This window comes from Primulina huaijiensis, unplaced genomic scaffold, assembly GCF_012295235.1.
Source record: "Primulina huaijiensis isolate GDHJ02 unplaced genomic scaffold, ASM1229523v2 scaffold42415, whole genome shotgun sequence".
Taxonomy (NCBI): Eukaryota; Viridiplantae; Streptophyta; class Magnoliopsida; order Lamiales; family Gesneriaceae; genus Primulina; species Primulina huaijiensis.
In genome coordinates this window covers 390,446-407,547 of record NW_027360177.1, presented here as the reverse complement: position 1 = coordinate 407,547, position 17,102 = coordinate 390,446, and the positions used below count along the sequence as shown (strand labels likewise).

Sequence of the window (17,102 nt, the reverse complement as noted above, 5' to 3'; positions counted from 1 at the left end):
TATATAATTGATGCTCTTTACCTGTCACCTCATGCACGCCTCGCTTGATTCTTCAACATTATATAGTCAACCCATATTATGAACCACTCAATATGCATGCGCATTCATTAGTCTATCTTTGTGTTATGCCAACTTAGGATCACTACATGTACGCGTGTATATATAAGTTTTCATATGTTGTCAATCTATCGTATCCACTAATGAGTATCACTTCTTCGTTGGTGAGCAGATAAATGGACATCGGGGGTTGACAAATGTGTGTCGAAGATGGTGTTGTAGCGTCGAGAATTTTAACTATTTATGCAAAAAANATATATGTTGTTATTTTGAGGTACGTAGTCTAATGTAATTAACGTAACAGTTGTAGTGGTCTTTAAAACAACGATGAATTAAAAGGTACATGAAACACTAATTATTAAGAAATCAAAATAATTATTTTTCCATTAATTGTATCAACTGGAGAACTTGCTAAAGCTTTACTTGGTGATGAAATTGTTCCGATTTAGGTTAAGCGTGTTTTGTTTTATGTTCTGTCATAAGCGTGTTTGATATGTTTTTAAAAGTTTTAGGCGTACAATTTTATAAAAGAAGAGATATTCTTTAGGAATAAATGGTGAGGATATTTACCCAAAATGCAAAAAATAAATTATAACCTTTTAAAGGAACACCACTAATTGAGTAATTAAATTAAGATAAAAGTAATCAATGTCATAAGGGTATCCAGTATCTTAGCACATTAAGAATTTGACGAGAATGGTTGCCAAAATCCCTATAACAAGCTGTCATCCTTTGCTTCACCTAAAGAAATATTATATTCAGCTTCAGTTTTCCAAGCTATATATCAATAAAGTAAAAACATATTTTATTTTAATAATATGTTACGATTTTATCTAATTATGATATTATCTGTATATTCATACAAACTGCGTAGATGAAGTCTTTGAATATACCATGAATATCATGAGATCTGTCTCCCAATCTAAGATCATGAAACTCATTAAGAAGTGTAATATATATTCAAACTAGTTCTTGGTAGATTTCACACAGCCGAACCTGTTCCTCCACAAGCACCGACGCATTGCCACCCTGACGCCGCCGCATTGTCGCCAGAATGTCAAAAATTTCAAAGATCAATTCTCAACGCAATTTTGTTTAGATCTCTAGCTAGTGTGATCCACATGAAGAATTCAGTTTTTGATCATGAACTTGATTCAGGAGATTGAAGAAGGTGGTTGATTCGAATAAATCGTTCGTAGAGATTTGCAAGAAGGACTAACTCCACTAATCTAGGACTAGTTTGGTGTCCAACGTTCTTAAATGCAAATGTAAATCAAATATAAACATCTTATAAATTATTTAAATCATACGAACATCCAAAAAATGTGGCGAGACTATATGCGTGGCTCGGGAGGTTGGAAACTTTGTTGAAGCAGATCCTCAAAATTTTAATGGGATGTGTCGAGACTATATGCGTGATCGGGTCTCTTTAGATGTACATCGTCCGATCAAACGACGAATGAAACCATGGGAGGAGTACTGGAGCTGGACAAACTTTAAACTCCCAAACTTTTGCTTTCTCTGTGGGATCATATATAGGCAACTCGGATAAATTTTGAGAGCAGTTTTTTGATCATTCAGAAAAATCAGTGGAGAAATTCTTTGGTGTTTGGCTACGTGCCCTTTCAAGACGTCCTCCGAATCTTTTTAGTGAAAGGTGGCTTCACACTGATCCCTTTGGTGATCGCCCTTGTGGTTCTTCCGGTGACCAGGTCGAGCGGAGGATGGACTTGGCGGTTACCCAGCCACCGAAATTCGCTCATGATTATGGCTATGTTTCGATGAAGAGTGATGTAACAGACATGTGCTGAAGAAGCTTCCCCAGACGGGACAGTTTAGGAAATTTTGGGCTACAAGTCCAAACGAAAGCCCACTTTGTTTTTCTCATGAAAGTCAAAACTACACGTAGTAAAGGTGAAAACTTAGAAAGGAAGATGGTTTTGAAGTCCCTTTTTTTTGTTCCATGACAGAATAATGGGGGTGGCTTAGCTTTGTTCTGGAAGACCAAGCATATGCCAAAGGTACTAGCTTACTTCACAAATTTCATAGATGTAGTAGATATTTCGGGTATGATTGGATGGCCATTGACGGGTTTTTATGGGTTTCCAGAAAGAAGCAGACCCAGCCATTCTTGGGCTATGTTGCATACACTTTTCCAGCGATCATCGCTCCCCCGGTGTTGTATTGAGGTTTTAATGATCTTCTATCTCAAATTGAGAAATGGGGAAGATAACTTCACCCTATATCGCTTATCAATGGTTTTCGGGAATCTGGAAATTATAGTGGATTTGGGTATGAAGCGAATATGATTTACTCGGGAACGGAGTCATGGTTCGTATAATTTTGTAGAAGAACGCCTACGTAGCAGACTGTGGTAACCACTTACAAACATGCATGGGGGGATAAGGTGAAATGATTTATTAAATTATCTTTTAATTTTATTTAAAATTAGTCATCAGCCTATTCCCAAAAAAAAAAAAAAAAAGGAAGAAGGAGATAAGGTCAAATTGCCCTAAAATCGATTTGTTTGATCTTATCAACTGACAGTGTCTGTATGGAACAAGATTATGACATGTCGTGTGGCAAAAAATACACCATGATCCTACCCGTACAAGCAAACTAACACATGTCTCATGTCATGATCTACCTGTCCAGGCGACAAAACGCCTAAAATCCCATAAGCAAACAAAACTGACAAGTCAGCATTCAAAAACGTGATAAACATTCAAGTTTTTAAAGAACCCTAGTCATCACAAGTGAGAAACCAACCCATTTTTTCGTGCTAATCTTATCCACAAACTTTGTTATGCATTAAAATTAAATTTAATAATTTATTTAACAACACTAAAAAAAGACCCATAAGTCCAGAAAAAGACTTCGCACCACCTTAACAACAGGCGTCCACTGCGGCCCTCCGCCACATTCTCGTTAATTATAAGTTTTCACACTTTCCTTTTCTTCTTCCATGGCTAGTTTTCTTAAATTTCTACTGCTTTTGCCATTGATTTCTCACATACATGGCGCAATTTCTCAAAAATATCCCACGTTGCCAAAAGCTGCAGTTCTTCCACTTACCAAAGATATCTCTACTCTTCAATACGTCACAGAACTTTTGATAGGTGAAAATCTAGCCCCTGTCAAGCTTGTGGTGGATCTTGGAGGCCCATTTCTTTGGGTTGATTCTGAGTTTACTTCCCAATTCTCATCTCCTGGGCCTGTTAAAAGTTGTTCTCTGCAGTGTTCAATGGTTGAAATTAGTGGTTGTTCTAGGAGTTGTGGGCTGGGGTATAATGCTTCCAAGACTTGTACTTTACAGGTAGAAAACTCTGTTTCAAGAATTTCCACATCTGGGGAGATGAAAGAGGACATAGTTGGTGTGAAATTCTCAGATGCGGTGGATCGAGGTTCATTTGCGTATATCCAACGCTTCTTGTTTTCACATGCGCCAAACTTGTTGCTTGAAGGCTTAGCGAGTGGTGCCAAAGGTATGCTAGGGCTTGGAAATTCAAGAATTTCTCTCCCATCACAGTTTTCTACTACTTTTGGCTTCTTCCACAGGAAATTTTCATTGTGTTTGTCCCCATCAAATGGTGCAATTTTCTTGGGTGGGATGCCTCCTGAACTTGAGAACGAGCCCACAATTCCAATGATGTACACTCCCCTAATTTCCAAGAAAAGCAACATACAACAAGGGTACTACATAAATGTGAACTCCATCAAGATTTCTGGCAAGAAATTGTCTCTGAATCCAAAAGGGTCTGTTGGAAGGACAAAAATAAGCACAGCCATCCCTTACACCACAATGGAGAGCAAGATTTACAGCACATTTAATGCTGCTTACATCAAGGCTGCTACTTCCATGAACTTGAGCTTGGTTGCACCTGTGGCACCATTTGAAGTTTGCTTCAGTCCAAACGAAGGGGGAAACAAAAGGACTTTGCCAAATTTTCCAACAGTTGATCTTGTTATGCAGAGTGAGTTGGTGAAGTGGAGGATTCTTGGGAGGAATTTAATGGTTAGAGTTAGTGATGAGGTCATGTGTCTGGGATTTTTGAATGGAGGACTGAATCCAATGGTTCCAATTGTTGTAGGTGGTTATCAATTGGAGGATTACATGTTAGAGTTTAATTTGGGGAATTCTATGCTTGGATTTTCTTCACCATTGGGGATGGTGGAGAAGAAGTGCTCTGATTTTGATGCATATTCCTGGTATACGATGGTTTCTTAATTTAGTTGGTGTAAAGCATATTTTGTAGATAATTGTTGACTTGTTTTTTTCATCTTGGAATGTAACTCTGTAAGGCCACTACAGGCCAAGTGCCTGTCGGTCACCATGTTTGACCAATAAAATCAATTGTTTTGCTCTTTATTGAATTAACTGCTGTTTATTTTCCTGAAAACATTATGGTAATGGCTTAAATCTATTACGTCAGATTTAATTAAGAAAATATCACCTAGATTGATTATTTTTAGTCTCTTTGATATGATATTTCCCTCTTAAAATACATCTGTTACATGAGATGTCACATTCTTGTCTTAACGTTTATTGCAACATGAGAACTTCCTGACACTTTTGGATTTACACTTCTTACAACACCAACATATATTTATTCTGATTTTATTGGCATTTGAATGAATCCCGCACATAATCTTCCGCCCCATTTGGTGTTCAAAAATTCTGTTACACTTTGATCGTCAATATCTATTATTCTTTCTAATATTGTTTTTAGCTTCTAATATTTCAACGTAACATTTCTAGTCCCTAAGTTTTTAAAAATTTAATCTGTTTAGTCTTTGTCGTTAACTTTATGGTTAAAAATAACGATATGGACTAAATATGTCACGTTTTTTAAAATTTGAGGACAATAAATCTATCGTTGAAATGTTTAGGAACAAAAAATGTTTTAATATACAAATTGATGACTAAAATCATCTTTTCCCTATATATTATGCTTAATAAATTTTCTGTAGTGTGTAAATAGACATGATTTGATATTTTATGTCTAACGTAATTACATTAGATTTCATTTTTGCCCTTTTATTATAAATTTTTTTGGTTTTTATTATAATTCATCTCTTTTATCAGCATTTTATCATACTATATATCAGTATTATACAGAAAAAATCATGGGAAATGGATATTATAATAATAAGATTTTAAATGTATTGATGACACGATTCTATTCATGCCCTCGTGGATTATCCAGCAGTCCCAAAATTCCAAGAAACCAACTCCTCCATTACTTGGCACTTGGCAGCCACAAAGGCCAATTCGCAGGCGTTCCGTGGGCTATTCATAAAAAATTGGCAAGAAATGTATGCTTAGCAAGTGTTCGAAAATAAAATATAAACCTAAACTTCCGATCAAAGTTTTTGACTTTTGGTCGGACGATGGAATGCAATTTAAAATATTATCCAACTATCGAAATCTTGATTTGCGTTACTTTAATAAAATATACCCATCTCTGCTTTCGCTATCATCATCATTGTTATTATATTATCATACCTACGTAGCCGTGTCTCAAACCCACATGGGCATCGCCTGATCTTTAAAATCAAGTGCTCTTGCGATATTATATGTTATACGCGTGTGTTTGATCCGATGCAGCTTAGACATTCTGATTTTACATTTGTCACGTCTCGAGCCCGGGTCCGCGGCTGCGTTACTACACATAGGCCCTTATAACAATTATTTCGTATTCATCCTCGCTTTACGAAAATGATTAACCCAAGTTGCTATAGAAGTCCATTGTAACCCCATTATAAACTTATTTTAAATCTTTAATTTTTAAGAGGTGGGATAAGGACATCACAATCACTCCTCCTTCAGAACGTGACATCCTCGTCGCCGAAAATCTAGATGTGGCTCCTACAGGTTCAAGAGGTGGTTCCTGTCATGTAACACTTTGCCCCGTAGGTTCAAGAGGTGGCTCCCATGCACGTAGCATTTTGCCCCGCATAACACTTATTTCCCGGTGTTCCATGTCAGTGACTGGCTCTGCCGCTCTGATACCATTCTGTTACGTCCCGAGCCCGGGCCTGCGATTGCGTGACTGCATAATGGGCTCCTATAGCAACTATTTTGTATTCGTCCTCGCTTTACGAAAATGATTAACCCAAGTTGTTATAGAAGTCTATTGTAAGCTCATTATAAATTTATTTTAAATTTTTAAGATGTGCGACAAAAATATCACATCATTTTTTTCATTTATCAAGTTTGCGATTGAAAAAAAAAAATCCAACCGTATCGGTTCAATTTGTTTGACAAAATAACAGCAGTAATAGAGGTTTTACATTAAGCGAAAATACAAATACATATGAAAAATAAAAATAGTAATCTTTGAAACTTAATATTTTCTATATATATTCAATCTTGAGTGTAGTTCATTGTACTCTCTCGTCTTCCCTTTGGCAAAACAATGTCTTGTTCAATCTCATTCTCTCTACTGTTTCTGGGCATCATACTTTTGTTCAACCCAAGCACGGCCCGGAACATTGGACAAGCTTCCCCTGTCCGTGCCATTCTCCTTACGGTCACCAAAGACCCATCAACGGGCCAATACTTCACCGCCATCGGGCAAAGAACTCCTCCAAGGCCCGTCAAATTAACTATAGACATCGGCGGAAAAATCTTATGGGCGGCCTGTGATCGGGCTGAGTATAACAGCTCTTCTTATTCGCCCGCTCTCTGTCATTCCCCACAGTGTTCACTCTCCGGATCCAAGACCTGCGACAACTGCTGGGATGGGCCGAGACCAGGTTGCAACAACAACACTTGTTCCAATGTGGTTTACAATACGGTAGAACCTTCGGCCCAGGTAGGAGAGCTGGCAACTGATGTGATCGCCCTGGAATCCACCGACGGGTCAAATCCGGGCCGAATTATTCGGCTTCCCAACTTCTTGTTCTCCTGCGGTTCTCTCTTTCTTGGCGAGAAACTTGCTAAACGAGTTCAAGGGATGGTCGGATTTGGTAGGACTAACACTTCATTACCTTCATTACTGTCAAGTGCATTAGGAATCAGTAAAAAGTTCGCAATTTGCTTTAGTTCTTCAAAAGGAGTTGTTTTTTTAGGAAACGGGCGGTATAGTATGCTTCCACCCCCTGGGATCGTAATTTCGGAGGGACTCTCGTACACCCCACTTCTTGTAAATCCTGTCAGCACTGCATATCCTGTCCTCGATACTTTCCCCGATAAATCTTGGCCGTCGACGGAGTACTTCATAGGTGTCGAACACGTAAAAATAAATAATCAAATTGTGCCATCGAGCCCGAAATTGCTAAAATTCGATGCCAAAGGCAACGGCGGCACTAAGATCAGCACCGTGGTGCCTTATACCGTTCTGCACACATCGATCTACAACGCAATTACTAAGGCGTTCGTTAAGTCAATCTCCAAAGTCCCTAGAGTAAAACCCGTTGTGCCTTTCGAGACTTGCTACAAGTCGTCGAGCCTCGGAAGCACGAGGGTCGGCCCAGGGGTGCCTCAGATTGAGTTTGGCCTGCTAAACAATGTTACATGGACTATGTTTGGTGCGAATTCGATGGTGTCTGTGCATAATAGTGAAGTTTTGTGCTTGGCTTTTGTTGATGGCGGCAAGAATCCTAGGACTTCGATAGTTATTGGAGGGCATCAACTTGAGGACAACTTTTTGGAGTTTGATGTTGAGAGCTCCAGACTCGGGTTCAGTTCTACGTTGCTGGGGCGCCAAACTACTTGTGCCAACTTCAATTTTACAGCAAAAGCTTGAGGAATCGTTTTGATTTGCAGTTGCTATTTGAAATCTTCCTAGTGTACTGTGTTTTTTTTTTTTTTTTTTTTTTTTTTTTGCTATGGAAAATAACGGATATATTAGGAATGCAAGTATGTTACATTTCTTACAACACTGTCGGATGCTCGACACTGTCCCATAGTTCCAAAGACGAATATTACCGAGGATAACAAGCTGCACATATGACTAATATGTTTTCAGAAAATCGTTTGGAGGTTTTGAAATGTTAGTGTAAAGCAGAGATGGGATAACTTTGTAAATCTTCTTACAACAAAAATCTTGGATTCTCCAAATGTTTATTATAGAATTGGTGAACATTATCGTCGCAGATCTAATTCTCTAGGTACTAAATAATTAGGAAACAGTTGAACAGAAATGGTCAAACTGTGTGTGTTTTATAGTACATGCAAGAAGTATGATTCAACTTTTCATGCTTCTTCAGGAAACAACGCAAGTATTGCGTGTTTGAACACTTGAAGAAACCAACCTCCCTCATTTCCCAGCGTCTCACATTTTTATTTCTTGCAATTTTAAAACATAAATATGTGAATTCAAAAGTAAAATCTACGAATCCCTAATCTGGAATTTCATTTGTATTGGCTTTCCTTCAAATACAATTCAAACATCCCCCGTAAGACTTGATGCCCACAACCAAGAAAAGAGAAATCGGAAAAATGAAAGCCACTCCATTTCAAGATTCATTTTCTCCTGATGTTTCACCGAGTACCTCCACAATATTTCAGCCTTCAAATGATCATGAGATTGGATACATCGCTCCTCCTAGCAACGGAAACATTCTAACGAACAATACTTTGTTCAAGCACCTTTGTGAAATTAACACAACACTTCTCCGAAAGGTAACCACCCGGCGAATCAAGAATTGACATATCAAAGGTTGGGCCAAAACTTTTCGTTGTGTTTATAACAGAAACCAACATTCTGCAGGTCATGGCAGAGGCCTTGGGAACATTTCTTCTAATGTTTTGCATTGGTGGGATCATTGGAAACATGGCTTTCATGGGACTTAAAGCAGGGCTAATGGAATATGCAGTAACAGCAGCTCTAACAGTGATAGTCTTAGTTTTCTCTATAGGTTCCATTTCTGGGGCTCATTTGAACCCTGCTGTAACCATTGCTTTCGCAACCGTTGGTCCATTTCCTTTGTCAGAGGTAAAATTTTTAACACCAGATTGAAATTCTAATGAAACTTATCTATGCAAGGAGACTAGACTTACCCTTGTTTTAATTACAATTGCAATTTTTAAGGCTCCACTGTATGTTCTTGCACAAGTGGGAGGCTCAGTTTTGGCAGCATATATAGTACCTTTAGTCTATGGCATTGAAGCTGAGATTATGATGACAAGACCACTACATGGATGCACTGCAGCATTCTGGGTCGAATTTTTCGCCACTTTCATCGTCCTGTTCTTAACTACATCCTTGTTTAATGACCCTAAATCGGTATGTAAGACAATGCTACAATCGCGCAGCAGTTCCATCCGACAAAAATGAAATAATGTGTAGAAACCGCAGGGCTCAATATTCTGTTAGCTCGCGGTTTTTATGATTTTGCTGCAATATGCCAAATCCAAATGAAAACAAGAGAAAGTAAAGATAGTTGTTTCACTCCTTAAAATCCAAAAATGAGATTTTTTCGACTGAAAGATTATAAAATTTAACTTATGGTCTGTCCCTTATCCTGAAGACCGTGTTATAGGCACTAAACATAACACAACACGAATTTTTGCAGCTGGGGGAGTTGTCTGGATTTGTTGCTGGAGTAACCATTGGTCTTGGAGTGCTTATTTCAGGGTAAAAACTGAATCAAAACACCTTCAAAGTAAGTTATTTCATATGTTTTCATTTATCAAAATCTTCGAATCCCAGGCCTGTTTCTGGAGGCTCAATGAATCCAGCAAGATCATTAGGACCTGCACTTATTTCATGGAGATTTGATCACTTGTGGGTGTATCTTTTAGCCCCAACTATAGGAGCCATCGTCGGAGTTCTCGTTTACCGGATTCTACGGCTCCAAGGCTGGTCTTGCGAATCTGAAATTTGTACAACACCACTTCAAGGCAGTAGAGAATCCTTACATTAGAACATGTAACAATGAAGTTGGTAACATGCATCTAGACAAGTTTATCTGATGTTTTGAGTTGGATGCTCCATTAATTATCAATTTTTACTGAATTTTTCTACTTTTTAACCTAATTTTATAGAGTTAAATTAATTTCATTTGTTTGATGAATCACTATATTCCTCCTTTCCGTTCTACAATGGCATCAGAATCATGTAAATTTTCTTGTTCACTGTTTAGTAATATAGACCAACTGATTTAACTGCTTTCTAATTTTCTATTAAAGTTTTGTTTAACAAACATTGATGGTTAGATGTTGAATCTTCACTTTTCAATAGTATTCTTTTTTTAGAGTAATATTTGGGAGAAGATAGTTGGGATTTGGGAACGACAATTAGAAATCGATTGAAGCTCCATTTTATATTTTTAACATTAAACATTTGATTTTAATTTATGAATGGACCAAACCCGTAAAAACGAATATTAAATTCATAGTGGGCCCGTGAACAAGAATCCTAATCCCTACTTTATTATGAGTAGGTCTCTTGTGAAACAATCTCACGAATTTTTATCTGTGAGAAATAAAAAATAATACTCTTAGCATAAAAAGTAATACTTTTTCATGAATGACCTAAATAAGAGATCCGTCTCACAAAATAAGACCCGTGAGACCGTCTCACACAAGTTTTTGTCTATTATTATTATTATTTATTTGGTGAATTAGTATGACTTCAACCCCTAAAGTAACACGATTAACGATTTTATACTTTCTTGACTGATTTCGGTAGACTTTCTTGAATTTAAATTTTTGTGTGATTTTTTTTTTAAAAAAAAGGTTGTGTTTTTATTTTTAATGATAAGTAGCACATTTCTGAAAAACTCGCTTGATTGGATTTATATTTTCAGTGAAACGTCGTCCATATCCCTTGTATGTATTACATTCCATGATAGTAGCGTAAAGCACTTGTTTAATTTGGAATAATCTACACTCCTATTACCGGTAAATTAATGTTGTCTGAACTAGTAATTTATGGAACTAGTAATTTATGGTGGTTGTGCTCTTTTAATTATATTATATGAATTTGAGCAAACCAAAGGCAAAAGAACAAGGCAAGCTATTGCAAGTGCCTTTCATATAATAGGTTGGTGGTGTGGAAATGGTCATTGAGTAACCATTTGATCTGAATGAAATAGCCACTCAGTGCAACTAAAAATATGTACTAAACTATTTCCTATTCAGCCATTAACGAATACATTTCTTGGTTGGTCCATTATGGTTCTTTTTTTGGGTCATTTATAAAAAAAATATTATTTTTTAATTTAAAAAATCGATCCATTGCGGTTCTTCTTTTTCCACTATAATCAATGGAGATTTATTGAAGAAGAAAAAGATTTCTGTAGATTGTTGCGTTGGCTTGTCCTCGTCCATACTGACTAACGAGAGACTTTCTTTTCCCGAATTTAGATCCTCAATTACTACCCTTTTACTATTCTAATAATATTAATTAACATTAAATTAGGTTTGAATTATTAAAACTAAGTGTTTTAATCATGAGGCAATGCCAGTCAAACACATGCAGCAGAGTGGACACATACATATATTCTCTAAAACATAAAAGTTTTTCATTTGAATATGGAACAACCACCTACGCTTCCAGTTGTGCAATTCTTTATCAAAATGTGATTAATTACATTATTTTTTAAATAGAATATATTTTTTTCGGAATTATTATTTTATATTTGCTATACTATTCTAGTTTATGTATGTTGCTTTTAATTTCACCATGTTTATGTAATGTTATTTTCTCAATTTATAAATTTAGTTTTCATTAAATTCACTTTCAAATTATCAAAACTAGCCGGTACATACTAATTTTTACGGGTTTTTAGTTTATTTTTGTCAAATTATTAATTTCATGAAAACTAATGTAATAAATTTTAAATATTAAAAAAATGTTAATTAATAAATATGGTAAATGAAATTATAAATAAAGATAAACAATATTTAAAATAAAAATAAGAGAATTGAAAGTGTGAGTATTAAAAAGTTATTGAACATTTGAATTTAAATATAAGAAAAAATGTTAATAATGTTATTTATATAGAATAATATTATAATTTAATAAATTAAGTGATTTAATTAATATAAATTAAATAATTAATTGATAAATAAATAATATGGTAAAGTAAATATAAGACATGACGTATTGATTACTTCAAATTTTGCTACGTCTCCTAATGCCGCGTCACCGGTAGTTTTCCTTATATTAGGCAAAGGCAAACCCATATGCCTTCCCCAAGACAGAATCTCTAGGGAAAAGCTCGAACCTTATATTTCACTTAGAAATGGCGTTTCTCCGATGGTGGTTCCTCCTCTCTCTGTTCCTCCACTCCATTCTTCTCGCAAGATGCGATGGTAACTACTCTACTGCTTTTCCAGCTTACCCATCTTCTTGAATATCCAAGACACAATATGTTTTGCCTTGTCTTTAATTCTTGGATTTGGGTTGTGGTGTTCTGCTTGTTGCTTTCAAAATGTTATAATTTCAGGCCAAATGGATGTCTTGTTATCAACTTTTATCGACAACTTCGTGGTCTCATTTTTGGGATTTAAGGTCTGTTTTTGTTAGCAGATTAGTTTTTGATTTTGTCGAACATGTTCTCTTATGATGTCTGGTTTCTTCAGTTTCTCCTGGCTAGTTTTGTTGCTCGTAAGTGCTCACGTTTTTAGCGGTTGAGCTAGTACATGGCATTTTAGGTACAAATATTGTTTAGTAGAATTGATTACAGTAACGCTTTTTGAACCAAATGGACAGAGGAAAGATCAAGAAATTGTAGAGTTAACTGTTTCATCTCTGTTGCCTTTTGTTTAAAGATCTGGCCGAAGTATGTCTGAATGGGGGCTACGAATCTGATATTGAAATCAGATCGATGAAAAATCTCGTCTTTTACTTCTAATATAGATTTTTAGGTGATAACTCGATCTTTATTATTCCTTCCGCAGATGATGACGACAACCTTTTTCAAGCGATTAACCAGTACAGAACATCCTTAAACTTGACGATATTAACCAAAAATGACCGAGCTGAATGCCTGGGCAGTGAAGTTGCAGATCAATTCAAGTACCAACCTTGCACCAACACCACAGGTTCGAACACTGTACCAGGCACCGGACCTCAGTACACTGACTTTCCAAACCTTCTTAGAAAATGCCGGTTGAATGCCACCACTACAAGAGATGGACAGATTCTGCCTGCTTGTGTTCCCAACCTCGATCCAATTCTTGTCATATCAAATTTCACGAAATCGCAATACACACGCTATTTAAATGATTCCACGTTCACTGGCATCGGTATCGGTTCTGAAGGTAACTGGATAGTTGTCGTTTTGACTACAAGCACACCTGATGGGAGTTACTCTGTGGGAACTAATTCGAACAACAGTGGAGCGTCCAGCCTTGCTTCTATCAGCTATTTTGTTGCTTTATTTGCAGCATTTTTTGTGTTACACTGAGTGGAGTCGATCACTCGAGGTTGACAAATCTAGTTTATTTTTCTTTTCGCCATGTATCTAGTTAAACGATGTCAGTTCTTTTGTGTCTTGAGAAACTGACTCTGCAGTTTAAAATCTTGACAGGATATGAAATATTGACGAAAGCTTGTTATAAAGCTAACCATGCATTGATGTGTTGCGCACATTTTGCAATATGTTGGTCTCTCCACTATTCGGCTCTTCTTGTCATATAAAAATATCTTCCTTTTCTGGCAAGTTTCTTCCATTAATGACACTTTCGTAATCTCCTCTATAACATTATTTGGATGAAATTAAGGCTCATTCCTAACCTTTGTTTGTGCAAAATTATGTCACAATAACACAATCATGTGTACAACTAAGTTTATAAAGGGAAATTGTTTCGAGTTTATTGGACTCACCAAGAGGCATTACGATATTTTGAGTTTATTGGACTCACCATGCTGATGCTACTTCATGAGCTTTTTAGCCTCGGTCTAGTTGTCAAGAAGAACCTCCTTAGTGCAATCATTAGGACCCATGTTGTTTTTGAGATCTTCTCCTTTATCATCAAAAGCAGAGCGGAGCTTAAGACAGTCTTCAGCATTTGAGCCTGTAGCCCTTTGAAGAAACCGAGTAACCCTTCTTTTTCCCAAATGGAGTAAAAAGTTCCAGACACTGTCTTACAGGATTTAAGTTGAGCGTTACCCTCATCATTTTCATCTGACTTGGCTGACTGTATCATCACCTTGCATCTGTTCAGAATTGAAAACTTAACTTCACCAAAATGCTAAGTCAACTAAACAAGCAAGATAAATTCACGGTTTCAATTACCTTATAGCTGGGTAGGTTATACAGGTAGCAATGCATTTCGAAACTGCACCCACCACAAATGCAGAAAATGCAGAAAGAGTCTCTGGAGTTGATACACCACCTCTTTGTTCGCTCATTCTGTTCTTTAATAGTCTCTGCTTCAACTGATCAAACACAGTATACTGTATGGCATTGTAATTTCCATTAGAATTGGTTGTCGATGATAATTAGTTATCGAATTTCAGAAATGGAACTATAAAAGGACAAGTATCAACCTGTATGGCAGGATTTGTTGTAAGAAGAAGAGAGATTCCTAGACCATCAAATGCCTCGCTCCAAGTTCCATCAGAGAGGGACTTCCAAAGCCCTTTGGATTTCCCAAAATCACTTGTTTGCATTCTTGATGATGCTGTATCAAGAGGCTGATCAATAAAACCATAATCAGGGCAATGACAGATATAACTAGGCTACCTAATTCAGACGTAGTAACATATACACCAAAAAGTATTAACGTGAAGCTGGCAGGTTGAGACTCGCTATAATAAAAATATTCAAGATCCTTTATATTACTAGCCAGGGCAATGAACGTTGTAGACTTTAACCCTTTTTCATTATTCAACGTGAAATAAATAAACACTCATCATGCAACCAAAATGGTGCTGGCATTTTAGCAAAACGAAATAGGGGAATTCCGGACTTGCCTGTGTTACTATGGCCGTGCATGCGCCAGCAACGGCAGCAATTAGCAGATTTGCTGTAGTTCCTATTGACTTGGATCTGCTTTCTCTTAAGTACAGTCTCTTGAAGAAGCTATATCCATAGAAATAGACAAACTGTGAAATGAAAGCCTGCAAGTTCTTCGTTCCCAGGCCTTGATACAAGGAAAGTACTTGATGCCTGGAAACTGCTTCCCAGAAGACATCTGAAATATTCCTGTTAGAATAAGAATCATAAACTCAGGTAATTCAAGACACCAGCTGTTTAGCTGAGGAATGACAGACAAGGGTACAGATTCAATTACAGAGCAAGCAAGATCCACATGTGAGTATACTGACAAAGGTGTCACGCATTTACATTACAAACATAGTGTTAAGCAGAACACAAAGCTAATAATAGAATGCCACAAAGATGTTAGACATGAATCAGAAGGAAAATGAATGAAAGAATTTCTTTGTGATGAAATACTCGAGAAGACTTTATAAGCGACAACACCAAGCAAAAAAAAGCTTCTTTCATATTCAATAAATTAAGGTTGTGGTTTAGGGTTAAGACCTTGATAACAGGTGTGAAAGAATGCTTTTTTTTTTTTATTTTTGGTATCTGGAAGCAAAAAAGAGCTTCTTTCATGTTCAATAAGTTAAGGTTGTGGTTTAGGGTTAAGACCTTGATAACGGGTGTGAAAGAATGCTTTTTTTTTTTTATTTTTGGTATCTGGAATGGGAATAATGGAGCTCGAGCTGGCCTTCTTTCCCACTTTGGGGTGAGTTTATACCACTACATCCCCAGAAGGTAGGTGCTTCGAGCACGATCAAGTTTGAAAAGTCAGAAGCTCTTCAAATTTTATGATGTTATCATGTCAGTTGACATGAGTTTGTGCAACCTAAGCTACCCATCTCATCGAAACAACTCAATTCAAAAAATCACATTAGCGTATCTATAGTTCTGAAATCAGCACTGAGACAGCCATTAAGTTAATCTACAACGAAATGCTGGCATTGAATATGCTCAAGTCTTATTCTGTTTAAATTTCAAACCTCATGAATCATAAATCCTTGCAACAGTAAAAAGTCTGCATAATTTTAGCTTTCGTACCGTCTTTTTTTTTTGTGTATTTGAGCTCAAATCCCAATCCCCACTTCCCCATATCCAATCTATGATTCGAATCATAATCTTTCCAACACAAAAAGTTTTCTCATGGAACAAAAAAAGGTAATGCCATGAAAAAGTTATTTACTTGAAGAAAATTCAAACAGTGTGCAGCAACACTGTCTCTCCCCTTAATTTCATTCATTTCAGTAAACATGAAGAAAAGACACAAATTCTCATTTCCACCTTATTCGGAGACGTAAAAACCAGATAACAAAAACACCCACTTAATTCAAACACCCAAAATGTAACATCACCCACCAAATTATGGAATCAAGCACACGAGAAAAAAAAAACTGTTTTCCCAGTAACTAAACACGTCCCGTTCCCACGCCCAAAAAGAGGCAGCATAATTCATGATAAGGATTTAAACACTACATGACTTCTAATTTCCAAAGTTTACCAAAAAAAAAAGCATCCATGACTGCAATAGTTCCACAGTAGATGTATCACCAATAGCACGACGCAGAAAATTGTACTTAATTGCCGATAAATTAAAATTAGAAGAAGGCAAAACCTGTATTTTTGGTGATGTTGAGCTCGATTTTCAGCTTGATATTTCGTCTTGCATGTGTCGAGAGGATACAAAATGGTGGTGCTGACCAGTGCACCCACAGCACCCGACGTCGCCTCCACTAGAGACTCCAGATCCAAATCCATTAAAAAAAACCAACCTTTTCACCAAAAAAAAAAATTAAAAGTGAATGAAAAGATAATTAATGATGAGAAACCGAAACAGTCAAAAGTTTAGATCAAGTAAATTGCCGCCTTTCCGGCGATCGCGCTCCTAAACACAGTAAAAAGGAGTATAGAACAAAACTTCGAAAGTTAGTGCAATGGAGGCGGAGTCCGGCGGTGAAGTCCCATTGACTACGGCGGCCCGTCGTCGTAGTTGTTGGGTTCTTTATGACCGCCGCCGAGAAAGTAGTTGGTTAGTCGAAGATCTTGGGGTTGGTAAATCAAAAAGGTTACGGCAGGACCAATGTCACGTTATATATTTATTT

General features: G+C 36.8%; 5 protein-coding genes across 7 annotated transcripts; 4 read left to right on the top strand and 1 right to left on the bottom strand.

Moving 5' to 3' along the window:
- Positions 1-2,904: 2,904 nt before the first annotated feature.
- Positions 2,905-4,426, top strand: LOC140969602 (probable aspartic proteinase GIP2). The gene has a single exon (XM_073430998.1). It carries the CDS (start codon positions 3,023-3,025, stop codon positions 4,283-4,285), a length of 1,263 nt encoding a protein of 420 aa, XP_073287099.1. The 5' UTR covers positions 2,905-3,022; the 3' UTR covers positions 4,286-4,426.
- Positions 4,427-6,433: 2,007 nt separating this feature from the next.
- On the top strand, positions 6,434-7,862 carry LOC140969619 (probable aspartic proteinase GIP2). The gene has a single exon (XM_073431017.1). The coding sequence runs from the start codon at positions 6,477-6,479 to the stop codon at positions 7,806-7,808; it is 1,332 nt and encodes a 443-aa protein (XP_073287118.1). The 5' UTR covers positions 6,434-6,476; the 3' UTR covers positions 7,809-7,862.
- A 23-nt stretch (positions 7,863-7,885) lies between these two features.
- On the top strand, positions 7,886-10,030 carry LOC140969617 (probable aquaporin NIP7-1). Its single transcript, XM_073431016.1, has 5 exons — positions 7,886-8,686; positions 8,775-8,999; positions 9,096-9,290; positions 9,580-9,641; positions 9,717-10,030. The coding sequence occupies exons 1-5, from the start codon at positions 8,471-8,473 to the stop codon at positions 9,928-9,930; spliced, it is 912 nt and encodes a 303-aa protein (XP_073287117.1). The 5' UTR covers positions 7,886-8,470; the 3' UTR covers positions 9,931-10,030.
- A 2,140-nt stretch (positions 10,031-12,170) lies between these two features.
- On the top strand, positions 12,171-13,630 carry LOC140969641 (uncharacterized GPI-anchored protein At5g19250-like). Its single transcript, XM_073431042.1, has 2 exons — positions 12,171-12,325; positions 12,914-13,630. The coding sequence occupies exons 1-2, from the start codon at positions 12,256-12,258 to the stop codon at positions 13,420-13,422; spliced, it is 579 nt and encodes a 192-aa protein (XP_073287143.1). The 5' UTR covers positions 12,171-12,255; the 3' UTR covers positions 13,423-13,630.
- Positions 13,631-13,667: 37 nt separating this feature from the next.
- LOC140969640 (peroxisomal adenine nucleotide carrier 1-like) lies at positions 13,668-17,075 on the bottom strand. 3 transcript variants are annotated; one of them, XM_073431040.1, is made up of 6 exons: positions 16,892-17,075; positions 16,616-16,772; positions 14,934-15,165; positions 14,508-14,654; positions 14,254-14,414; positions 13,668-14,174 (listed from the first exon to the last, which is right to left on the bottom strand). In XM_073431040.1, the coding sequence occupies exons 2-6, from the start codon at positions 16,756-16,758 to the stop codon at positions 13,895-13,897; spliced, it is 963 nt and encodes a 320-aa protein (XP_073287141.1). In that variant the 5' UTR covers positions 16,759-16,772; positions 16,892-17,075; the 3' UTR covers positions 13,668-13,894. The 3 variants fall into 3 exon arrangements, with proteins under 3 accessions (XP_073287141.1, XP_073287142.1, XP_073287140.1); XM_073431041.1 differs by having other exon boundaries at positions 16,919-17,072; XM_073431039.1 differs by having other exon boundaries at positions 16,616-17,075.
- Between the last annotated feature and the right edge of the window lie 27 nt (positions 17,076-17,102).